Raw genomic sequence first — 26,988 nt, forward strand, 5'->3', positions numbered from 1 at the left:
TTCATTGCAAATGGTTATGACTGCTATCTTTTTAAAGCCCAACTACTCTCTGTCATGTTTTGCAGTGTTCAAATGGCCATGGTTATTTCTGGAACTAAGCTAAAGTAAGTAAATTAGGGGTGTATTTAGGTTAGGTTTACTGGGACATATGTATACGATTCATAGTCACTTCCATTTATAATTAGGTTATGAAGCATTCTGCTGTAGGAATGGATTACAGATTATCCCTACTGCCCATTGTGCAAATTCACCCAATGTTGAAAAGGGGTGCAGGATCCCTGGCTGTAATGCAGTAAGTTCCTAACCTGGGGCACCCAGGACTGGAAGTACCAGGTCTGACAATTAAGTTTGTGAACTTGTTGCAACAATGTTGCTAACTTTTTTTGATATCAGAGGGATTATTCATTATGAATTTGTACTAACAAGACAAACAGTCAACCAAGTTTACTATTTGGAAGTGCTGAAAAGGCTGTGTCAAAAACTTAGGGGACCTGAACTTTTCACCAACAATTCATGACTCTTGCATCACGACAATGCACCAGCTCACACAGCAGTGTCTGTGAGGGAGTTTTTAGCCAGTAAGCAAATAACTGTATTGTAACACCCTCCCTACTCACCTGATCTGGCCCCCAATAACTTCATTCTTCACCCGAAGATAAAGGAAATATTGAAAGGAGGACATTTTAATGACATTCAGGACATCAAGGGTAATACGATGACAGCTCTGATGGCCATTCCAGAAAAAGAGTTCAAAAATTGCTTTGAAGGGTGGATTAGGTGCTGGCGTCGGTGCATAGCTTCCCAATGGGAGTACTTTGAAAGTGACTGTAGTAACAGTGAGATATGTAGCACTTTTTCTAGGATGAGCTCCTGACCTTAATTGTCAGAACTTCTAGGTGTATGGAGGAGGAGAAACAAGTTTGGAAATGCATAGAGCCAGAAATTTCTCTGTGTAATATTCTTCCAAACACCATGGCTCTTATTTGACAACCATTTAAAAATTAGTAAGACAATAGAGGAGTAATGTTGACACTGAAAGGTTTTTCTAAGCTATGAATAATTATTTTAAAAAATTGATTAGCCATGCCAAGAAAAGACAATTATTTTTCTAGTCTCTATAGAAAATTCTATTAAATTTTTTATAATTTGAGGAGGCAAAAAGTATGTCACCCAAAAATGTGGGGAAAAAAGTCTATAGAGGTATGTCAGGCAATTGAGTAATAAAAAGATTCTTTTATATTTCAGATTTTTAAAATGCTTGTGGTGTTCGTTTAAATTTCATAATGTGTTTTTTCTCATATTTTAAATAAATATTAACTTTCATTCCAATTTTGTAATTTTCTACTCTTTTTTAAAAAGAGAGCACTTAACTTCAAACCCCAAAAAATCTTCATCCATTCCACTGTGCTTGGGGATGCAACAGCAATCAAAGCTGAGCTCCATTCTTTTTGGTGATCAAATTTTAGTGAGTGGAAAAAGAAAATAAAGAAACAAATGCATAATATCAGGTGGTGCTAAGTTATCCATAAAAATAAACCTGTGTAGGGGAATAGAAAGTGAATACGGTGGAATAGCAGGAAAAGGGGCTCTTACTGGGAAGACCATTTGAGGGAGAGCAAGTGCAAAGGCCCTGGGGTTGATACTTATAATATCAACTTAAGAACAAGTGTGGAGCTGAATATTCTGGGGCACACAGAGAGGAGAAGGGGATGAAGTTAGAGAATTCGTCTGAGTCTAAACATGCATGGCATTGGGGATCAGACTTTAGGAGTAACTGGGTCTCTTATTTCTTTTTTGGTTGGTATGAAAAGAATCTCAACATTGATGTTATATGGCATAATAGAACAATTTGTTAAGCAAATTATCAAAGGAATTTACTAAGTACCCAATCTTAACATCCTATCTATATTATATTCAAAGCATCTTCAGTTGTTTTCCAGGCAACGTTTGCAAAAGGAAACTCCTTATCCTCAGGCTTCTCAGCACGTCACCTATTCCTTCCTACCCAGAACTTTCTGCTTGTGGTCAGCAGTACCATTTCACAAAATTCTTCCCAAATCAGGAACATTGGCCCATTTGGGAGGTGTCTTTTCCTACTTTCAAAATATCTTGGCGCAAGACCTATGTGACGCGACGCGTGTGATCACTCAGCCATGCTTGTGTCAATGAAATTTCCATTGCCCTTTGCTACTGGGCTCATCCAGTTCGTCCGTCTGTGTCAGGGGTGTCCAAACTTTTTTCAACGTTTTTCACCAAGGGCCCTATGAGGTAAAATACACAACCAGCCGGGCCACGCACTCGAGGTGAAGCACATATTGCCTCACCTGGTTTATTTAAGGAAACTAAATATATTTTTGGAATTTGCTGCGGGCCAATTAAAAATGGATTGTGGGCCGCAGGTGGCCCACGGTCCGCAGTTTGGACACTCCTGGTCTATATGAACACATTATTTGGAAAATCTGAGCAATATGAGCTTTTGTAAATCCCAAATTTCTCAAATCTCACTGTATTTTAACTATTTATAAAAGCTTTCTACTTTTTATTTTAAAGAGATATTCATTAAAGCAACCCTGTGGTAAATTCTTTTGTAAGATTATGATGTCATAGGATTAAGATAATTGCACGAAGTTCAATAACACACTTCTGCCCATGTCTCTTTTATAAATTGGGGTTTGGTTGAAGTAGAGTTTACCTGACTATATTTGGCACCTGCTAATATGAGTCTTTTATTTCATGTGTTTGTCCCAACTGATCCTAGACATTAGGTATCAATTTTATTTTGTATGTGGAACTGTGGAGTGACAGATCAGGAAAAGCATGTAAAATGGTCTATTTGCCAGACCTATTTCGGGATGCTAGGGGTTCAAAATTATCAACATGCTAACCTTTCAAATAAGTCTCATTGAGAGACAAAGTTTGGCTTCCTACATTGGCCTAATAGCAAAACATTGTATTTCAACTATTTATTAAGGCATATCTATTACACTACATTTAGTTTATAAGACTTCAAATCTTGAATCAAGTTACATGTAAATGTAAATCCTTTTCAAAAACAAATCAAACAGGACATTTTATAATAAATTAGATAAAAGATTCTCAAAACCTAAGGACCACCTACATATTTGGTCATTTACCCTGATAACTGATACAAACATCAGTTTTACTCTAATTACCTTTCAAAACTTCCAGAGGTCTACTGCCTCATTTAATGTTGATTCAAATTGTACTGAATAAGGAAGCCAATCTCCCACGAGTTGAAATGTGTTAAACTGAACACTTGGGGAGATGCATCACCCCTTTTGGGCCACAAGTGTGACGTAGTAACTGAAGCTGACATGGGAAACCAGAACAACGTGAGGTTTATGGCTTTGAGTTCTGTTTTCTTACAGTGAATTTATTTGCTAACTCTCAGCAAGTCACGGTCAGGCATTCTGACATTTTCCTTGGTAGCTCATCATTATATTGCTATCTCTTGGGTGATCCCAAGTTTTCTTATTGTTAGTGGCGGAGGGGCATCCAGATTCTAGTTATAAGCTGGCATATTAACTAAAAGACCTGGAAGCCTAATGTAATGAAGATCTCTGAATTTTAAGCCACAATAATTTGCCAAAAATTAACATTAGGTAGACGTCGAAGTGAAGAGATTTTTAAAAAGTAATGAAAAGTGAAAAGGCAACCTTGAGCAAGGGAGACTGTTTTGATTTCCCCAAATTTTAAAAATTGAGGATGAGACTAAACATTACTTTAAAAATTTCTATTGTATTCCTCGATAATATTACATACTCAATTAAGACTAAAAACTGTTCCCTAAAAACAAAACCCACTGGAGTCAATGAATTTAGGGATACATGTTGCTGCTTCAAAAGTTACTTGAGCAGTGATTTTTGACTATTTTGTGCAATCACAGAATTGAGACACTTGGATAAGTATGTTACTTTTTTTGTGTGCTAGTGCAGTATAATTAGCAGAATAATTTCCTGTGAGAAAAATGTGATATATGGAAAACACACACCCAAAGTCTAAAGGCGTATATTGTGGTTTTGTGAATTTTAGGGGACCATTGACCAAACAAGAGTTTTGACCAACTGTGGAAAATGTCAGCATTAGGCAGGACCCCTTAACAATCTACATAAACTGGCTAAACACTGAAACTCATTTTGAATCATTTGCATTAACATGAAGATTAATTTGATTTTGTACGAGGTAAATACAAAATGTAACAAATATTTAACGATTCTGAAATCACTGAGCTTTGCCGATACGGAATCCTATACAACGATCAGAGTCTGGGTTTGTGTTTTAGCTCTGGACTTCTGTGTGTTTTGCCTCATTTTCACCATCCTTTGTAACTATGATGCTGCTTTTCGTCATGGAAACAAGAGCGAGAAAATCCACTTAGGGCAAGAGCATCACTCAGAATATATATATAAGGACAGCCTGAGAACCGATTATTTTTTATAATATTCTTCACATAGTTTACACGCCTTTATATAGCTCTACATTTATTTACAGATTTGGATCTTTAAAAATCATAAAAACCATTTCCCTTATTCTATGAAAAGTCTTCTTTTTCTCTCCTTTAATTAAAAGCCAGGTCTATTGTAATTGTTCAAGTGACTGTCACAAACAAGTTATTAAGAATCTAATCAGCTGTGGTTCTCCGTGATACTGTAATAAGCTCAAGTTTCCTGGGCAGCCATCAGTGTTGGAGAAGAATAATGAGTACCTGTTTCAATCCCAAGAGAATGAAGTAGGTGAAATAAATGGGACCATCAGCTGCTACTAATGTTATTTGCACACCACTATTTTATACACAGAAGCTTTTTTATGACAGATGGAAGATATTATCCATTTATCACTTACCAATATTTTCCGGGTTCAGAATACACTTGCAACCCTAACAGAATCAATTTTTTCATCCTGTCATAATGACATGTTATATATTCTTTCCCTCTACTGTAGTTTAAAAAATATGTTTCCAACCTTCTGAGTCACTTCACTTAAAAACCCAATCTTTTGACCCTCTTTCTCCTACTGTTATTATTAAACGGAACTAGTGCCACATAGTAGGACTGCCTGGCTTCCCGTGTGGTTCCCTTGTCAAGACCTCAGACGGTAAGCGCAGTGAGGGCAGCCCTCTCGTCTCCCTGGTTTGCTGTAGCACAGTGCTTGGTATATGGTAGTGCTGCATAACTAGTTTTATTTTCCCTCAATGATTGAGTGAATAAACAAATACTAGCACCTGATTCTTTTCCCGTCCTAAATATTTACCTTTATTCTAATATTTACATATACTGTACTGTTTTTGACACTAGGAAAGGTCATCCTCTTATCCTTGAATTCAAGGGGGGCCTGGTCAGCTGCTCTGGAGTGATTTTCTATGAGCTATCAAAGGAGGATTCTGAAAATAAGCTCCAATAGGTTCCAAAGTTCTATGCATTCTATTTCTTACCGATCAGAGGAGGTAACGCTTGCATTTTTCATACTCCTCTTTCATCCTATTGTAACCCAGCCTTACTGAGATATAATTGACACACACAAGTTTACGGCATGTATGTGTCGATTTGATGTACTTATTAGTTGCAAAATGATTATGACCATAACATTAGCCAACACCTGTATCATATCACATAATTATCATTTCTTTTTCTGTGGTGAGAACATTTACTATCTATTCTCTTGGCATCTACAGTGATTTGTTAAAATACGTAGTTCTTGCAAGGTTTCCCCTTGTTTAGTAAGCATGATTTTTGTCATGTTTAAACAGATGCACTGCATATTTCTAACTCTGGATTTACTATCAGAAACACAGATTAAGATTGAAAAAATGGAGTGTTTCCTACTGCCACATCCCATAGCAGATGCCTTCACATATATTGCTCATTTAATCTCCAAGCCATCATTTTCAGAAAGAAATCGCTATTCATAATTCACTAATAAAGTCTCTGAGAGACCAGGTGATGCAATCACGGTCACACAGTGAGTAAGTAACAGGATTCAAAACCAGTTTTCTCATTCAAAATCCAGGACTCTTTCCATTATTCCAAAATCACATCACATAGATGACTACATTTAGAGAACTCCAGCCTCCGACATCCATAATTCAACAACCACAATCTTGGTCTCAGCATTCACACTTTAAATGCATTGTTTTGGGAGAGATTAATTTAGCCAGCCCAAACCATCTCACTATTGAGTATAGACCTCATCATACTAGAATGTGCTCATGATTAAAAAGGAACTAGATTTGAAGCATGCTAAGTAAGTATATCAATTGTAAAGCAATCAAGTAGTAAAAATAAATTGAAAGGAGACTGTGTTCCTTCTCTATTACAGATGTGCATTTTTCTCTATAAAATGCACTGTTCTGTGTAAAGTGTGTTCATTCCTGCAGCGATCTCATTTGTTCTGGCTGCTAATTACTTTTAACCACTAAGTACAGAGCCTCACTGTGAAAAGGCTATTGACAACTAGAATGACGCACCTGATTGAAGAAACTAATCATTTAATGTGCACGGTTCTATGTTCCCTGCTCCCTTTTATTACTTTATACCGAGGGAGAATTGGACTCCTGAGGGCTAATGCAGAATGTCACATACTGATCAACCCGGAGTGGCAGCTATGCTTCTACACAGGCAGAGTCTGCGACACCAACATGGAAAGGCCACTGCTGACCTATTGGTCATTCCCACCTCGCTCACCCTCCGCGGTGCATTTTTGACAAATGAAAAGCTTGAGAAAATTGCCGTAAGTCAGCGGGGATTTCAAAAACCCAACCCTGGTGTTCTTGTTCCCCTGTAACAGAGAAGACACTTTTCCTAATAGGGTGAAGCTATTTTCAACAATGAAGAAATCTCTCTCTCTCTCTCTCTCTCACACACACACACACTAAAATGTTAAATATTCACACTCTTCCTTTCGGAACATCTGAATGACAGTTCAACAAGAGCTGCAATCTAAAAGCCAGTAATCATTCAGGCAGGTTTCCAGTATATTCTATAGAAATAATCTCCAGGAGACTATTGGTGCTTCCAACATTATCATTTGACCCTTGTCAATCAGACAGTCTGAGGCAATCTTGCTATGGCTGTACTGAGTTCCTAAATTTCTCAGCCTGAGACCTGAAATACAGGGGTTAAGGAAAAGAAAGCTTAGAGATGGCAGGCCCAGCGGGGCAGAATGGAAAAATGACAAAACGGGATGCAGAAGTGAACAGAACAGCTGCCATGAGATCCTGGCGGCAGAAACGCAGCCAAAGTGAATGTTCAGCTCACTCTATAGAGCTCCAAAAAAGCAATCGAGTTAAGGGGCACATTTTCACATTTCTCAGGGAATTAGTCATGAAATTCCCCTTAGAGATACTGGGACTCTCTACTGCAGCTTTCAATAGTGCCCTGGAAAATCTCAGCATGTATCTTCAAACCGAGGCTTCAAAACCAACTGCCCGGCAAACGCATTCCACATCCCTCATTCCTTTCCATTCACGCACATTAAGGTGTGCGTTTCTTTGACATGCTTTCATGACTGAGGCAATCACTGACGTTTGGGATGAGTAAGTGAGCACTCAGGTACTCAAGGACGTATCTGCATTGCTGAAAATATGGAAGAATATGAAATATCCGTGCATAATTTAGGACCTTAGCCCCAGGTTTGATTCTACTCCTTCACATTTTAGATTTTTCAGCCCGGATTCATTCACCAATTCATTCGTTTTGCTTTTTGGGAGTTGAATTGAATAGGTTGGGGACCTATCGCAGCTACGTGAAGTCCCTCCACGTGACCTTGCTATTCCCACCTTCTCTACTTGCTATCTGACTTTCCTCCTCACTCCTTACAGGTTCTTGGATCACACCAACACTTACGGGAGTGACCGGTACAAGATTTCATCTGTCGCCCCGGTTCTTTGACACTATACCATAATTGTCTTCTCTTTGACCTGTTTATCCAAGACACCGAAAAGAGCTTTGTTTGAATATTTTCGTACCTTTCTTGTCATTCTTTCAGTGTTTTATTCTGAAGCCCCCCCCCCGCCCCCGTTTGTTGCTCCCCTTAGCAGGGCACACAGAGGAATGGGAGGTGGAGAACCAGGGAATATTAATACTTGTTTTGCACTCTCTGGTGATCTTTTCTCAACTAAAATGCTTGGCAACTGATTATTCTTTTCTCACACTTCTGTGCCTTCTCCTGGAATACCTTTTCCCTGCTCCTAACACCTAAAGTGTACTTAGTCCCCAAAAGTTCTTAGTAATGTTTTAAACCCAGCTCACATACGAGTGAAGACTTCTCTGACCTGGTCTCCTTCTCTCTCCCTGTACTAATTTATCACTCCCACTTGTGTTTTTTCATAGCCTCTTGGGGTGTGTGTGTGTGTGTGTGTGTGTGTGTGTGTGCGCATGTTTATGCATGTGTATCCCTTTAGTGCTTGCTGACTATAAATACATCAGAGATGATTCCCCAAAGAGGTACATCATGGATATCTAAAATTCAACAGCTAACAGATTAATTCAACATCCCGGTCCACAATCCCCTTAAAGAAATATGCATATTTTCCCCCGGTGGCAGCCCCACTCCCCAGCCATCTTTCCAAGCTGAATAGTCAAAACCAACTTCCCCCTCTCTCCGCTGTTCTCCACTCACTTCTCACCAATCATCTCCTCCTGATGACTACCAAGTCATACCTTTGGCATCTATTCTTTCCCTTCTGACCTTTGTGTCAGTGCCTTAGTTTAGATCGTGTCATCTCCTGCTGCATTACTGTAATATTCTGGCTATCTCCATGCCTCCATCCTTGTCCTGTTATAGACCACGAGCGTGAGCTTAATTTTTAAAATACTTTTTAAATACCTAATCATGGTAATCTTTTGCTGAAAACCCTTCATTGGCTTCCTAGGGACTTCAGGAGAGTCCCCAGTGCTTAACTTAGCAGACAGGGCCTTCGGTTCTCCAACCCGTTTACCCCTCTAGCTCTCATGTCATTGCCCAGAAATAGCAAACTGAGACCTCCACCCAAGTAGCCTATTCTATTTCACAGCCAGTGTTGTTTTCATGCTATTCCTTCACAGTGAACCATCCTTCTCCATAGCCATCACCTAGTAAACACTAGTCATCCTTTAAATCCTGTCCCAGGTGTTACCTTATGCCCTCCCTGCTCCCAGGATTTAAATCTTACTCCTCTGTATCCCTCATGAATATGTTAGATGACCTATTGCCAATTTAAGATTAACACCATAAAGGCAGAAACTGTAGCTTTCTCCTGTACCGTCCGCCATGCCACCTGCTCTCCTACTCCAGGTTCCCATAGAAAAAGAGGCAACTCTGATCATGCAGACAAAAGCGAAACATTTATATTGGCGAGATGTCCATGTTTCTTCTCTCCTCTGGCGGGTGGGGCATTTGGTTTATGACATTTCTTAGAGTAGTTATAAAATCACTACTTTGAAGCCCACAGAAACATCCCAGAAAGTGACTGGAATTTTATTTTGCTTTCAGTGTAATTTTACAGATTTAGAAAAAACAGTAACTATAGTTTATTTAAAATATGTTTTGAAGAATCAGGGCCTGTTGAATAGTTTGTAAATTAGATTTTGTATTTATCACTGTTAAGTAGCTAAATATAAATAAAATTTAGTGATGTAAATACTTAAATTTTACTGCTATGCTCAAATAGTCAAATTGGGTTTGGCAACTATAGCTATGAAATATTAAATATAACTAATTTAAGTTAGTTATAATTAATAATATAATGTTAATTAAAACATTGAATGTCAAAAATAACACAATTAAATAACAAATACAGATATTAAATATAACTACTAATTATATATCTAGATTATTTTGTGAAGATACGTTCAAAGTATTGATTACCTAGACTTTTCCGATTTTAACAATGGAAGGTAATTATGCACAAGCTCTAATTTTATATGTATTGAAATTAAGGCTTGTTTTGTCAATATCACATGATTACTGGAGGTCAGCACAACAAACCACTGCAAAGAGAAGTCATTCTCATAATTACTGTTCTGGTCTTCTTTCACAGTAATTTAATTTTAAGAAAATAATGGACATTTTAACAGAACAGAATAATTTAATGTCCTAATTTTAAGGATTCAAATCAATTGCAAGGAAAAATCTAAGTGACAAATATATAGAGGTTGCCAAAAAGAAAATGCATACACATTTTAAGAAAGGAAAAAACTATTAAAATTGTAATACTCAAATTGTAATACTGTGTAATGGCTCAGTGCGATGTCAGAGGGATAGCGGATGGGGGGAGGGGGTTCACACAGTGTGAGGGATGTAAATGATAAACGTCTGAGTATTACTTTGTCTTGTGCACCTAAAACTAATAAAAAAAAATTACCAAAAAAAAAAAATTGTAATACTGTGTAATACTGTGTTTCCCCGAAAATAAGACCTAGCTGGACAATCAGCTCTAATGCCTCCTTTGGAGAGAAAATTAATATAAGAGCCAGTATTGTATTGTATTATATATTATATTATACTATATTATATACCCAGTCTTATAGTAAAATAAGACCAAGTCTTATATTAATTTTTGCTCCAAAAGACGCATTAGAGTTAATTGTCCAGCTAGTCTTATTTTCAGGGAAACATCGTACCAATAAACAAAGATGAATACAAGTCACGTTTGACTTCTGCAATTACGAGAGGTGCTCAAAGTGGTTACCATCAGCATCCAGACATTTCTGATTACGGCAGATTTTTGTGTTTCAATTCATTAATGATCTTATTAGATATCAAATAAATGATAGTAGTTGACTTAATCATAATCAAATTATAATGGTGTAAAGACAAATAATCAAAACTACAGCTATATTTAATGACAATTTGAAATGTCGTCTTTGTCACTGCTGTTGCTACCCTTATATAAAAATTATTTTAGACCAATGTGTTTTGGATTCCTGACTACAGAGCATAATGTTAGAGCCTCTTATTGGAAATAGACAGCATCCTGGGAGCATGAATTAGCAGAAATGTTACTTCTGTTCTATTTAGCCATCTTTCTGGTGATTTAAAATTCAAGCACTGCCACTAATATTGTTCCTGAATCTCTCAAATCATTATTGCACAGAAAAATAAAATGGATATATTAGAAAACTACGTTTGCTTATTGCAGTATGTATTTTTTTTTTTTTTGTCTATGCCAAGAATCTAACCTACATATGGAAATCCCCAGAGTAAATCTCCTCCTCTTACGTGCTGATTCAGTTGCACGCTAGAGAAAGATGCCACTTGATCATCTACCCTATTACGTAGGATTCTGATTACCTAAGTCAGGTTACCTTGAGTGCCCCACATCTGTAAGATCCTGCATTTTTTAATTGGGGCCTACTGTCAATTTGCTCTTTGATGTCATAGTGATGAAAGAAGCAAATACTGCTAAGAAAAATCCTTTAAATTTCAAACAACAGTGGTTTTTAAAATTGTTAATTGAGCGTTACCCAAAAAAGATTTTTTTTTAAATTGCTTATATGAGTCAAGTCGTTACAGTTATCTTCATTTGAAATAAAAACTGTTCCATTAACCAAATTGGCAATATACTCATATATTTCTCTTTAGCTGTTTTTCTATTTTAACTCCTGGATTTCATTTTTCTAACAAATGCTTATAATCATACTCTGGGTCTGATCCTATGTTCACATGATGGGTTATATAAGCTTCCGCTAGTGCCATGTTTCCCCGAAAATAAGACCTAGCTGGACCATCAGCTCTAATGCAGCTTTTGGAGCAAAAACTAATATAAGACCCCACATTATATTATATTATATTATATTATATTAATTATATTATATTATTATTAATTTTTGCTCCAAAAGACATATTAGAGCTGATAGTCCGTCTAGGTCTTACTTTCGGGGAAATACCGTACGGGAAAGAGAAGAGGGATGACTGAGAATTCAGCCACCATTTGTATTACCGTCCAATGTGAAAACAGGTCTCAATTTCCAAAAAAAAAAAAAAAAACCAAATAAGAAATGTATTTTGGAACTAGACCCCTTTGAAGTTATATATAATAAATATCCTTTTAGTTCCTCAAACTTTATATACATGTTAAAACTAATTCCTACCATGTATTAAAGAAAAAGCAGTCCAACACTAGAATACGTAGATGGTGGCTAGTTTCATGTCCATTATTGTTTATTCATAATGAGAACAGGTCAGCCTTGCCACAGACTGTTTCCCTATCACACCTGTGTGGAGTTCTAAACAGAAATAGTGGTGACAGCGACAGGTGCTGGGGTTCCCTGAGGCCATGATCTGATGGTGCTATGCATAGTCCCCTCTGGATGTTAGCTAAAAACACAGGGTCTCGCTTCACCACAAAGCATGAAGATAAAAGGGAATTTCTGTGTACAGATCTCCAAGGTTTTAGTTCAAAGGCATCTCAGGTGAGTCAGGATTATGAGACTTGTGCTCAAGTCACCCCGCTTCCTGCAGGTCCATCCCAGGACTCTGACACCCCAGAAACCCTTTGTTAATAGATACAGAGAGTAATGGACAAAAACTGTCTGGAACAAGTCCTTAGAGGGAAAACTGTGATTCCGGATTTCTTGCCCTCAGGGGAAATTTCTTTGGCATATCCTTTCAGGAAGCCTCTGGAAATTTCCACCCACTTGTTCCCTGTGGCAAAGGAGGCAGAAGCTAGTGGAGTGGGAGGAAAATGGTGTCTGTTTTTGGACACAGCGAGACTCGTGCCTTGGGTTTTACAACATCTGCAATGTACCGATTTATATCAGTTAAAGAAAAACACTTGGCTAGTAAAGAGTGGGATGGGAATAAAGAACCAAAACAAAACGAAATACCGCATTGAATGAAAGATGTGGCAGTATGGAATAAAACGGAAATTTAGAAATCCCTGTAGCACGCTTTTGGATTGCCTGCAACAAATAACTGGCTTGAGTACAAAAGAGAACTTTAAAAGCCACAGTGCTGATTCAATGCTTTAAAAACATTCACTTTGGCAAAAAGTTGTCTATAAGGCAGGTATATGGACAATACATAGCAAAAGTCTTCGTAGGAAAGGAAATTTAAAAGATATGCAAATGTTTGTTAACCAATAAAGTGTAAAGTAAAGCACTACTGAAATACCGTTGTACATCTACTAAAGAAACAGGATATATAAATGGATTTGAATACCCTCTACATACAAGGTAAGGTGACTATCTCACAGACTACCTCACCTCACCTTCTGGTTGTGTTATGCATGAGAACAATCCTTTTGAGAACCTAAACAATAATATACTAACCAAAAAAGTTTAAACTCTTGAACACAGTAATTTTATCTGGAGGATGTTTTTGTTTTCTTCAGCTTATTGGAAATTAAATTGAAATTTGAATAGCTACATAAAGAAGGTATTTGCATAAAGAAGGTATTGCAGGTATTATGTGCAATAGAGAAAGAAGAGAAACCAATAAACTAACAGATGAGGAAACCATGGTATAACAACTGGGTGGAATATTATGTAATAAATAAAAGTGATAATGAAAAAGTTGAGGTGCACATTTTTGAAATACGTATATGGTTACTATGAGCAAAAAAACAGATTATTAAATTATACGTACTTATAAAACTATGTACAAATTTGTGTTGTTTGATAGAAGTTGCAAGAGATGATGCAACATAAAGATAAAAGCAGGCATGTCAGGATAGGAAATTTTGGAAATTTTCCATTTATTAAACTACCTTTTAACACCATGTTGTTATTGCTTAAGCGGCAAAAACCTGATCTGAAAAAGAGACACTCCTGCTATTCTTCCGCCATTCAACAGCAGTACAGATATTTAACGTTAAGTGAATGGTTTAAGAGAGTGTGGCAGGAAAGTTCAAGAGCAGAATTGTAACACACACAAAGGATTACCCTAGGAAAGAGAATTTAATAAAAACAAAGCCGGACAAATGAGAAGATTGTAATAATTTATCCTGAATTCTATTCCAACTAATCGCACATTCACTGTTGTATGCAGCTCTGCCACCTAATTCAGGTTGGCATTAAAATACCTAGAAAGTCATGCTAATTAAGTCTGCCTTTTCATACTGAAAACTCACATTGTTTTCTTTAATATCAAACGTATGCAGTATAACTCAATGCTTTTAAATATTTTAAATTCTCCTTTTTTCGCAAATAAAATCAGAAAAGGCAAGACATTTACTGTTTAATGTGGATATCATTTGTTAACAACCTCTCGTCTTGGTTTTAAAAGTAAATGATAGGAATACTATAGTATGTGTAATATTTATTGTGACTCACATTGTGAACTTCTCCCTTTGGTCGGAACCTGAAGACAAACTTCCCCGTCTAACGTTTAGTGCAGGTGTCGATCTACCTGGGTTCCTCTCTAGCTGTCTGAATTAGAATTACTAAGAAACTATTTTAGAACTAGTCTTATGTGGGATTTCTGATTCCAAAATAAATTAGCACCCATTTTATCACCATGAAAAAATCTAAGCATAGCCTCCTCTAAAAGATTAAAGATAATGTTAAACTCCCATTTTATTCTGCATAATAGAAAAACAAAACCATACCATTTTCAAATAATTTTAACCTTAAATTCAGTATCTGTCATGGAGCATTTGGGCCTATACCTGGGTAAATGTCTCCAAAATGAATTAACTAAAGCTATATTTATTTTGAAGTATAGAAATGGAAAAAAGGCAAACTACTATGAAATTCCAATGTTATCTGATTCTAGCACACCAACGGACACAGCAATTGTGAAATTATGGTAGAGGGTCAGTCTTTTCCTCCTGTACAACGTCAGTCACATTCTCAAATTGCTCCTGGAATATCTGAGAACAATTTGGACAACTTAGTCATGGTTCTACAATTAAATGGCAGAATTAATCGCATTAATGTCCAGTAAATTAATGTGGAGGTAAGAGAGGATGCTTGCAGTTTCCAAGACTGAGGTGTTCGCTTGGTTGTCACAGGGTATCTAGTCCCCAGGTAAGTATGGTCTTACACCAGGGTGAAGTCAGAATACGAACAATCAAGGTGATGACACTTTGCCGAGGTCACTACGGCCGCCGGGCTGTTCCTTGAACACATCATACATGCTCCCACTTGGACCCACATTTGCCTGGCTGTTCCCTCTGAGACTCAAGTGCTCCTTCTCTAATCTGCATACCTTCATACAGGTCTCCAATGAAATCCCCTCGTTGGAAAGACGGTACTACCTCTTCTTCCTGTCCTGTCATTTTTCACCCCTCCACCTTCTGTTCTTTTCTGTATTCAACCGATCACCTTACATTATTTATTTGTTTACTTTCTTGTCTGTTCCCCGCCCAACACAATGCACATTATATGAGAATATGGATTTTATTTTTTCAATGTGTATCCCCAACAACTAGAATAGTTCTGGCACATAATTGGCGCTCAACGTATATTTATTGAATGAATGAGTAGTGAGTGAATAACTGAAAGAATGAATGAATGAATGAGAACAGAATGATTGAACGTGTCTTGATCATAAGGGAAAGATCACTTTTGTGCTAGTAAAAAAAATTAGGAAATAATTTTATATATTTGGTTGCAATGATACTTTCAAGTAAGCTCTTAATAAGCTTGCAATAGAGCACAAAGTATACAGCAAATACAATAGAAGGAAAAATTCTGTATATTGTGTCAGCCACAAAAATGTCATGCTCCTTTCAGAAAAATAAAGTCTTACCCAATTTCATAGGCAAAAACATGCTGTGTAGGACTTATAAACCAGAATTTGGGCATACCAAGTCTAAACGTAATTTTACACATGAGAAGCTGCTGCCTTAAATCACCTTTCTCCCCGTTTCTACCTCTTCAACTTGACCCATTCAAACCCAGTTCAAACATCACCTTCTCCACGGAAAGTCCTTAGTTCTAACCATCTCAAAGATCTATTTTCTCTATGAATTTTATTTTTATTTGCAACTTTCTTAGGTTATTTGCATTTCCTTATAGTCTAGGTTTGTTTGTTATTTTTGTTAGTTTTATTATGTTTTGGTGATCTTATTATGTTTTATTATTATTATTGCTGTTATTTTTGTTGTTTGTTGTTCATATTATATGTCTCTAACATAAATGTCACTTTATGACAATACACAGTCAATAGTACCAACTGCAGACCTTTGCATGGGTTTGAAGTACCAAGTAAATGTGAATAAACAATAATTGCCATCCTCAAAATCTAACTGGCCTAGAACTAAGAAGAGACAATGATTGATGACAGAAGATCTCCGCCTACTCAGATTACAATGAGGACTAAATGCCGCCCTGTATGGTTCCATTTCCTCATAAAGCTGAAGAGGTGACAGAAGAGGAGCAGTAATTATAAAAAGGACTTGACTTGTGGTTCCTCACTCTCTTTTTACACCTGATGTCGCTAAATGCATTCATACAGCTACCTTAGCTGTCCCAGACAGAGCACCTGAACAGGACCCATCTAGATTTCCCCTTACGTTTTCAGGAACAGTATATTGTGTGGGCTCCTGAACTATAATTTTGCCAGGGGTAACGCCAAGGCAGCATCCAGCTCATCACAACTGGGCAATAAGGATGCAAACCACTGAAAAGTGAAGTGTCCATCAAGTGCAGTGAGAAACGTTTTGTTTCGCTAGCTGCATCCGATCTGACCAAGCAAGTTTTTACAGTGAATAAAATCGATGTACAATTTTGCACCTAATGTATAAATCTTGTAATATAAATATCAGGGTGATAAGATCCTGGGTCACCATGATATAAATGTGCGGCTGTATTTTTTTGCATGAATAAATAGTCATGGATAGCATAGGCACTAAAGCCAGGAAATACTGTAGAAGGATGATCTAATTTCTGAAGTCTGAGTCCAACTACATCTGAGTCCTTGGAAGGTTTCCAGTTATCATGTCATGTAGCCAACATGTAAACAAGAACCCCCGAATGGAATTCGGTAGCAAAGACACAGACAATGGTCAAGTCCACGTACCGATGCACACCGCTGTTGCACATGATGATGTGGCAGGCCCCCAGCCTGCTGCAGAGCTCCGACGACACCGACAGCAGCCCCACTCCCGAGGCACTGCACGCTGTGTTCACACAGGCAGCTGTGCGCTTGGATCGGATGAACGAGGCTACCAGCCGGTACAGTTCATCCAAAGCATTAAGAGGCCTCATCAGCTGCAGGACAAAAGGATGAACACAAAGTTCCACACGTTTAGTAGAAAGAAATCCCTATAGATGGAATGAAATTCATGTTTATTATCACGTTTCATGAGTAGTTGAAACTATTCTACTATGGAGGTGACAGAACTGGAGACTCCAACTTGTTATAATTACGTACACGTTGCTCAAGAATAATAGCAGAAAAATTAAATTAGAAAGGTATGTAGATGGCAAAGTATCCAGAAATGCAATCATCAAGGTTTACCTTATCGACATAGGCGGCTTTGGATGTGGAGTTTGGTGGTGAATTTGACTTGTCCAAGTAGAATGCCCTGGAAGAATCCAAGGAATAAATTATTATTTATTGTGAGAAAAATTAAAATGCATGGAGACATACAAGTTTCACTGACTTCCTTTTAAATAAAAATGAATAAACAAAAGTGTTGAACACTAGGCTGGAGGGAATTGCCAAAAAAAAAAAAAAAAAAGTCAATCGTCTTCAATTCAGAAAAAAATGATTAAAGACTTTTTTTTAAATCCATATTTTATTTCTAGGCTTGCTTCCTCGAGAATATTCAGTTTTTAAAGTTGATTATTCAATTAATATTTTTGGTCAATGTCTGTCAGTAGTATACTCCGGCACACAATTCTAGAATCCAGAATGACAGGACATTTTTTCCCTGCAATACTGCTTTGGTGTCAGCTCTCAATCTAGCTGTCTTTGTTTTGGGGCTAGTCTATATTTTTTCTCTGATGAGTGAAGATTTTCTCTGTATCCTCGATGGTCTAAAGTTTTACCACAAAGTGTTTAGGTGTTGATTTATTATTTATCCACAGTTTCGCGGTGTACTTTTAACTTGAGGAGTTTTGTCTTCAATTCTAAAACAATCTCAACTATTATCTCTTTGCATAATCTCATGCATTCTCTCTCTCTCTCTCTCCATACTTACACACACACACACACACACACACACACACTCTTTCTTTTTTCCCATTTTCTGCATTTTAGGTGATTTGCTAAGTAATATCTTCCCTATGAAAAAACTGTCAAGTATACAGTTTATCCTTTCTACTGGGGATTTTATTTCAATAATTATCTTTATCATTTCCAAGACTTCTGTCTATTTCCACCACTAAGTGGTAAACTCCCCCATAAGAATGTAAACTCTTTGTGGATATGGGTTTTATTTACTTTGGTTCATTGCTGCCTCTTTAGTATCTAAAACAGTGTGTGGGACATAGTATGATCTTAATAAACAGTTGTACGGTAAATAAATAATTAGATAATTGACTCTTTTTATTGCATGATTTTCTGGTTTTTTAATGGACTACTATCCTTTGTTTATACTTTGAGTCTCCAAGATATACTTTGTCAGGCTGTTCCAACATTATAATTTCTACTGGATCAAATTTTTTTCAATAGTCAATTTGTTGGCTATTTCTTATTGTTAGGCTTCCTCATGTGTGTTGGAATTTTGTTTTGCAAGTTCATTTAAAGTGGGAGGATTTTTAATTTAGTTTTATTTAGCTTTTTGATACAGTTCCATCTCTTCTCTCATCATCTTTCCCTCACAGATGATTCTGTGCCCATTTTGTGCCTAGAACCACCCAACTATAATCAGTTCCATATTGGTGATTCGAGTATTATGTTGTGCTGACAGCTGGATTATTACCAGTCACATCACTGGGCTATTGAGTGATTTGGTTCAGAGCTGAGTTTAATGGCCATGTCGGCTCCCCGTGTCATCTTAAGTCCCGCCTGCCATCTTACGTCCACAGAAGCTATAGTCTCAAGCAGTAGTGGGCAGGAGATTTTTCATCCTTTACTCAGAAGTGGAAGAGACCTTCTCTATGCTCTGGTTTCAAACAGTGAGGCTGGCTTTGGATCTCCACCTAGTGTGGAATGACTTTAATTTCTCATTACCCTGAAGGACAGCCCCCACTGTCCACCACCAGTGACCAGCAGGCACAGCTTGTAACTCATTATTGCTCGTGTTTCCTTTTGCTGCCTGGGACAGAGATGATAAATTCTGACTTCAGCTGTGATTTTACCACTTTCTGTCTTCATATTTTATCTAGCATGGCTATGTGCTTGAATCAAAGGTGGCACTTTAAAAACACAACCTACAGAGACACCCTGATCAGACGTCCTCATGCCTTTCTCAAGTGAGCTTGGTTAAAAAAAAAAAAAAAGGAATGCAGTTAAAAAGAGTTCATGGGTCTACGGAAAAGAGTTTTGGCCTCCTACAGTTTCAAGTACCTCATTTTTACAATGGATATTAGAATTATCTAACGTATTGATAGCATAATATCGAAGATCAATCAATGCATACAATGTGCTCAGTGCTACGGTAAGCAAACAGGACTCATTCGAGAGACAATAAAAACTATTATTCAAGTACACACAGTAGAAGGAAGAGTGACATTGAAATGGCTTAATCGGGTACCCTGGTTGTGGAAACTGTAGCTCTTCCCTACTTTGAATCGTTTAGGAAGAAACATATTCTGTATAAACAGCCCCAGGATGGTTAGTGTCATCTAAGGAAAACCTGACTACTGAAATCTGCCACTGCAGCAGGCCACACGGAGCATGCCCCCTACTTTCTGAAAGAGATGCTCCTTTAAAAAATAAAATGTTGTCACTGGTTCAGACAGTTAAGAGCAGGATCATATCGATCTAATTCTGTTTTATTCACTTCAAGTGAGTTGGCAGAAATCTTCAACTTTTCAATGGGGCAAAATCATTTAAAAAACACACAACATATTTGATGACGAGAAGGAGCAGAAAAATAACTTTTATAGACTTAAAATAAATAAATGTCCACATCATGTGAAACTTTATTTAGAAACAATCTCATATTACCTAAGCTGTTATGTAGCGGAACTAAAATAGAAAAAGCATCTAATGATATAATTGCACCCTTGAAAACAGTCTTAGAGGATAAAGGCCGACTAAAAATTCAGTTAAATATATTACTGATTGAGACTTGTGCAAGTAGGTAATATTTGTTAATTCATGGTTATAAAAAGCAACAAATTATTATAAAATATATCCATGCGCTGATGACGTCTAGAGAAAATAACCATGAAATATAGCCACCTTGTTAGTCTTATGAAATTTACATAGCTAACAAATATTTTAGTCAATTATTTGTTAAAAGAAAAATTTGGACTTGAGGTTGCAACTAATTTTAGGTATTTCCCATCAGAAAGAAAAAAAAAAAAAAGGTTGTTGAGTCTGATATTTTATTATCCCTAAGATTTACAGGTATTCATAGAACTTCAGTATTTTCCACAATACGACAAACTGTGGACAGGAAATAAATTTCTAATGTACTTCTTTTAATTGCAAGTCTTACAATGTTCCTTAATCAAAATTTATGAGAAAGTTAATGGTAAAATTGGATTAATGCCCAAACTGACCATAATTTATTATGCTTCGGAGGTTAGTAAGAATGAAGTCATGGTCCTTTGTCTCAATATAGCAAATCTTATTAAGACCATTTTGAAAGTGCTGCTACTATTTTATATAAGCTGAGCAGTAAGTTTCCTTTCAAGCTGGCATACATCAGGCGTCATTGTCACAGTTTTGTAAATTAACTATCGTAACAAACGAATTCATTTTAGTAATATTTTTTCATTTAGTCCCTATAGAATAAAATACCAGTGATAATGCTGTATGTAAGTTACAACCAGTAGTGACATAAACATATGCAAATCAAATAACCACAATGAAACTAATCTTGTGCATTTATCTCCTATAATTGAGTAGTGAAGACCAGTACACAGGTATCTATAATACAAGGCAGAGGTGATGGGTAAGTTAAAGGTACAAAAAGTTACTGGTATATGCCCATCTGAGGAAGAAGGAACGCCACAGAAGAACATTACATAAGAGTTAGACTTTGACAGATGGATGGGATTCTGAACAGGTCAAAATGGGGAAGCAGCCTTTCAAGTAGAGGCAACACCCCAAACAGCAGAACAGATATAGAAATGGATGGAGCCAATTTAGCTGAAGAGCAGATTCATGTAAGGGAGGGAGAGAGAACGCTGGGCAAGAAGGCTGGATCCATACGGTGACAAAATGAAATACCAAAGTAAAGAAACGTAATTCATTTGTTAAGCAGTGGAGCAGCACTACACCGTAAACACTAGCTACCAGTGGAAAAGACTAAATGGAAAGAAATACACGACACAAAAAATATGAAACTTTATGGAATTTAGAGCTTCAAGAGATGTAGAAATGAAAAGCATCATTCAGCATTCATAACATGGAACTAGGGAATTGATTTTTGCCATGAGAAAGAAAACGAGCCTGGGGAACATAGAGATTAATTATGGAGAGTTGTGTAACCTAATATACTAATTTCAGAATCAGGAAAATGCTTTCTCAAATAAATAGAGAATTAAAATCATAGCTCTATAGGGACAGGCTGGTGATACATGGATGGTCAGGTTTTCACACAAAGAGAGAAAATGCAATGGTTTGATGTAAAATAGTTAAACCTATTAATTTTGTCATAGGAGGTATGCAGAGGTTAAATCAGTGACAAAAATGACATTCTTCTCATTTGGCACATCTCCCACCCCGCACCCCCTTTTTTCCTGGGCATGTTGGAGGACATCCAAATTTCCAAGGGAGATGATTAAGGCATAAGAGACACTGGTGTTTTATAAATAAGGATGAACAACTGTAGTATTCAGTTCAGATCTCTGCTATATTCTTGTTTCCTCTCCAGACCACTGCTTATGAGATCATCTCTATATTTATAATAATTTATGGAAATTTCTTACTTGGCCAGACTCATCTATACATCTTCTAATATTATGTCCTATCCCCAAATACACTGTATCAGTTAGCTTTTGGACTTTAGCATTCATTCTGCATTTCAAAAAGGAACTATAACAGTGTTTTGTTCATTAGAGCTATTAGTCATAGAAATGATTAGACACGAAGGTCTGGCAATTAAGTGCACGAATTAATCCTAGAAAAAGTGCTGCATACCTCATTGCTGAATATCACTATGGTCACCTTCAAAGTACTCCCTTTGGAAAGCTATGCACCGACGCCAGCACCTAGTCAACCCTTCAAAGCAATTTTGGAACTCTTTTTTTGGAATTACCATCAGAGCTGTCGTCATATTACCCTTGATGCCCTAAATGTCATCAAAATGTCTTCCTTTCAATATTTCCTTTCTCTTTGGGTAAAGAATGAAGTCACTGGGGGCCAGATCAGGTGAGTAGGGAGGGTGTTCCAATACAGTTATTTGTTTACTGGCTAAAAACTCCCTCACAGACAGTGCCGTGTGAGCTGGTGCATTGTTGTGATGCAAGAGCCATGAATTGTTGGCGAAAAGTTCAGGTCATCTAACTTTTTCATACAGTCTTTTCAGGACTTCCAAATAGTAAACTTGGTTAACTGTTTGTCTAGATGGTACAAATTCATAATGAATAATCCCTCTGATATCCAAAAAGGTTATTAACACAACCTTTAAGTTGCAACAAGTTTTAATTGCCAGAACTTGTCAGAACTCGTATGTCACTGTAGCAATGGTACAGCAGTTGACCATAGGGGTCACTGTGTGTCTCATGAGTATTATTGCTAAACTACATTTGGTTACCATAGCACTTAAATGAGGGGAAAAATATTCTAGAGAAAATGTCATTAAAAGACACTGATCTCTTGTATAAGCAAATTATCACCGCACAAGTCTAACCTTTGCCCACAAATAGGAGAACAATGCCTGACGAATAAGTAGGTGGGAGAATGTTTGTTTGCACCTCCATTCCACCCACCTTCCACGCCCATAAGCACTACCCTTCACTTCTCTGGAATAGGGTTTACTTAAAGTTACATGAAATGAAATTCTGAATAACGAGATAAACTCGGATTTGCCTGGACAAATGTGTGTTTGGCCTGTCAAAAATGGAGCATCTAAGGTTATCGTCATTTAAGAACAGCCTATTAGCAATCAACAGCTCCATTTCCACTTGAGTGTTGGGGAAGCAAAATGCTGGAAAGTTAACAAGACAATCATGTGACCACAGAGGGCAAGACTTTTTCACATTCCAAAAAGCATTTCTTGGAGATTTCTCTTATGCCCTAAAAACAGAATTCTGGTGTCAGAGGTAATGAAGACACACCCCACTCCTCCCTTATTTCACTCTCCTTTTGACAGCCTGCCATCTGCAACTTGACTGGATTAAAATCTATTCTCTGCTTTCCAAACACTCCTTTTCTCCACTTTCATTCTATCCCTCTTTTCATGAGTCTGCTAGGGTGATATTCCTTTTCTGTACCTGTAACATGTATATATCACCACAGGCACCATCTACTGTTAAGATACAGCACACATTCGTATTTTCCAATGGCAACACCATGCCCTACCATTTTGAAACAGAATCTCTGTGGAAATAAACCGAGAAAGCAAATCCTTGAAAATAAGAAAGCCTTTCCAAGCCTAAAGCTGGACTATATTAATAACAACGTATCTCATGCATCCAGGAAAAAAAAAACGAAAAACAGCAAAGTCAAGTAATATTTCTATTTTTAAACGAATTCTATTTAATTTAATAGCAATCAGTTATATCTGCAGAAAATGTGGCACTTGCCCATGAAAGGATAATATTCAGGTTTAAAATCATAAGAGTCTTATACAGGCTCAATTTACATTAAGTTGACAGGTCAGCTCCTTCTCCTCCATATCTTTCTTTGCTTTCCTCTTTTAACTGCAGTTGTCATTTAAAATTACCTTTCTAAAGCATAGTTACAAACATTTCACTACCTCACTGCAAGTCATTTAAATGACCCTCCTGACAATTTTCCAAGAATTCTTGTCCATCACTCACCTCTTCACCCTGCTGAGTTCCTGTTCCATCCCCCCCAACAAACTGTCCACCTGAAAACCTCCCCACCTTTCTCTGCCTAGAATTCCCTCTCACCTCCTTCTTCTTGACAAAAGTCTGCTGACCCTTCAAAATCCCACTCAAATATAACATCTTGAGAACTGTCCCACAGACAAATTGATCTTACGATGTATGTAATGTGTACAATACGATATTGAATTGCACTCATTCAGTCATTTGCTAAACTGCATACTGTCAGCCGGCCCAGACCCATTTTTTAAAAAAATTTGCAATCCCATCATCAAAGACCATGCCTGATACACAGCCTGGAATGTAGTATTGAATGGAATCGAATTTTATTTCGTGAGTGCTATAAAGGAGTTGGAGTTACGAGACTATCAAGAAACTAAAAATATATGTGACCTAGTAGAGGAAAAGACATATATTAAACATCTCAATTTCAAAAACAGATAAAATTATTATGCACATTTAAAATAAAGATTCTTTGTTTGTGGGGAGGACTCTTCTTAATCTTATAAATATTGGGTTACATCTCAATTAGCATTGAAGCATGATACTTTTTTAAGGAAAGTAATCTTCAGGACTTAGAAAATTAGAGAGGAAAGGTGTGTAATAATCCCTTCTTACTGAGGACAATTTCGATCATACAAAAAATATTCATAAGGTCCCTTGCAAGCCTCACAATAGTGTTGTTTTACTCCAGCAAGAAATGATGCAACAAAATTCTTTTCTAGTTTTAAGTAACCAAAGAATAAAATAAACATGAGTAAGTACTGTTACATGACTAAGGACCTAACTCCTGGCTTTTCTATTTTTAAACTGGAACCTATAAAAGGCTGTGCTCTCTTCTACGGGCAAAATTCAAGGTTCTTAGTACGGTACCTGACATACAGCAAGTCATCCAATGGTAGCTATTATTATTATTATTATTACCATATCTTTAATTTTTTAAAAAAATTTAAATAAAAATTATATATATGTAATGTGTGCAATATGATTTGATATACACATACATAGTAAAACTCTCCTGCAGCTCACGCCACCTAGAGTCATCACAGCAGGGCCACACGGCAATAAGTGATATTGGAAGGTTAGTTTGTCAACCCTAAACCAAAAGTGCATAAAAACTGAAGAGAAGCATAAGCATCCATTCCTATTTGAAATTTGTCATCTCTATAGTCATTTTAATTGTTAACCAGAATTTTTAAAACTGATGGTTTAACATACCGTGTTTCTCCAAAAATAAGAGCTAGCCGGACAATCGGCTCGCATGCGTCTTTTGGAGCAAACATTAATATGACCAGGTATATTATATTATATTATACCAGGTATTATATTGTATCATGTCATATCATATCATATCATATCATATCATATCATATCATATCATATCATATCATACCATATATCATATCATTTCATAAAGTCTCCGTCTTACATTATAGTAAAATAAGACCGGGTCTTATATTAATTTTTGCTCCAAAAGATGCATTAGAGCTGATTGTCTGGGTAGGTCTTATTTTTGCGGAAGCACCATAGTTAATTAGAGAAATAAAATTGGTAATATTTATCCATAATTTACAGATGACAATCCAATTTCACTGGATTTTTGTTAAGAAATTGCTTTTAAAATTTCTTCTCTCCTGTCACCATATCTCTGTGAGACCGGTTTTCTTCCACTGTGAGGGTTGTTAAAAACAACAAAGGAAAAGTTTAGAGATACATTTTTCCCTATAAACTATGCTGCCATTCTAACCCAGATTAGTTACCAAGCAAAAAATTAGCTCATTTCTCACACTGAAAACTTTAAATATTGGTACATGCAGCGTTTGTTGAAAGTATACGTAAAGACATTGAATATGGGGAATCACAATTTCACTCCTAACCTTTATTTTGATTGTAGAATAACAAAAATGAGTTTAATGGAAATTCTTTATTAATTGCCTGAGGAATCTGGCCGCATTCAAGTGCAGTGGAGCAGAGCTGAATGTGACAATTTCCTTTTAGCTCTTAATCACACATGGTATAAAAAGTTCCTGCTTCCAGTACTCTCATTGGAGGTACTTGGAAAACATTCTGCAACGTTGTTCATAGCAGAGTCAGGCAACCCCCTTTTCTGCCTTTAGGCTAAATCCAGGATTGGAAGCACAGCTAGCTAAGGCTATATATCCTTTTGGATAATTTTCCACAATCACCTCTAGCTCATAGTTTTCTGGTGTGAAATCAAATGCCATACCTGGGTTATTTTCAGGAGTATCTCTGTGCACAGATAAGGTACTTCGAGCTCCATTTTGCATAGCTGTTTTATGCAAGTGCCCTCTACATCTATCCCACAGGGCAGGGAGGTCAGCTGCCCCAATACGGAAGCCTTGGAGAAGCCTTTGAAACTAATTTTATTCTCTGAGTGAGCTACATTGCAGGAAACCCATGAAACTCACCTTCAGGCAAATACTGAGGAATGCATGAATCTCCTCTCAGCTAATACTCACAACAGCCTATGAAGCATCACTAGCTCCAATGGATAAATAAGGAAACCAAGGCTGAAATACTAAGAACTTGCCCGGAGTCACAGAGCTAGTCCATGGAGAGTGGGGACTGGAATCCACACTTGGCCGACCCCCCACCTTCTGGTATATTAGTGCAGCAGGCAATTCCACGTCATTAACCTTTCATTTCTTTTCATTCACATCACTGCAGAAATTCCATATTTACCTCAAACCAACTAAAAAATGTGTTCCCATATCATACACGTCACTTAGTCTAATTAAGAATATTTCTCTTTTTTTTTTTTGTTTCCCTCACTTGGCTCATAAGAAATGCAATGCATATCATAAAAATCTACTAAAAATGCTTGTCCCTTAAGACTAACAAGGGATTTCATCTTTTGGAGGTCTCCCGCTATGGAACCAATTCTTTTCAGAGAAAACAAAACAGGTGTCCTTTAAAACACTTGGAAATTCTCATTTTTTCAAAGAGGATT

The 26,988-nt window shown here is 37.0% G+C and overlaps 1 protein-coding gene across 1 annotated transcript in view; it reads right to left on the reverse strand.

The window, feature by feature from the left end:
* PREX2 (phosphatidylinositol-3,4,5-trisphosphate dependent Rac exchange factor 2) overlaps positions 1 to 26,988 on the reverse strand; it is a 237,988-nt gene that overhangs the window by 21,399 nt on the left and 189,601 nt on the right. The window contains exons 36-37 of the mRNA XM_033126386.1: positions 17,404 to 17,470; positions 16,963 to 17,153 (exon numbers count right to left, since the gene is read on the reverse strand). Of these exons, the coding sequence (XP_032982277.1) occupies positions 16,963 to 17,153; positions 17,404 to 17,470 (258 nt within the window). The remainder of the gene's footprint in view (positions 1 to 16,962; positions 17,154 to 17,403; positions 17,471 to 26,988) is intronic.

This window comes from Rhinolophus ferrumequinum, chromosome 14 (genome assembly GCF_004115265.2).
Source record: "Rhinolophus ferrumequinum isolate MPI-CBG mRhiFer1 chromosome 14, mRhiFer1_v1.p, whole genome shotgun sequence".
Lineage (NCBI taxonomy): Eukaryota > Metazoa > Chordata > Mammalia > Chiroptera > Rhinolophidae > Rhinolophus > Rhinolophus ferrumequinum.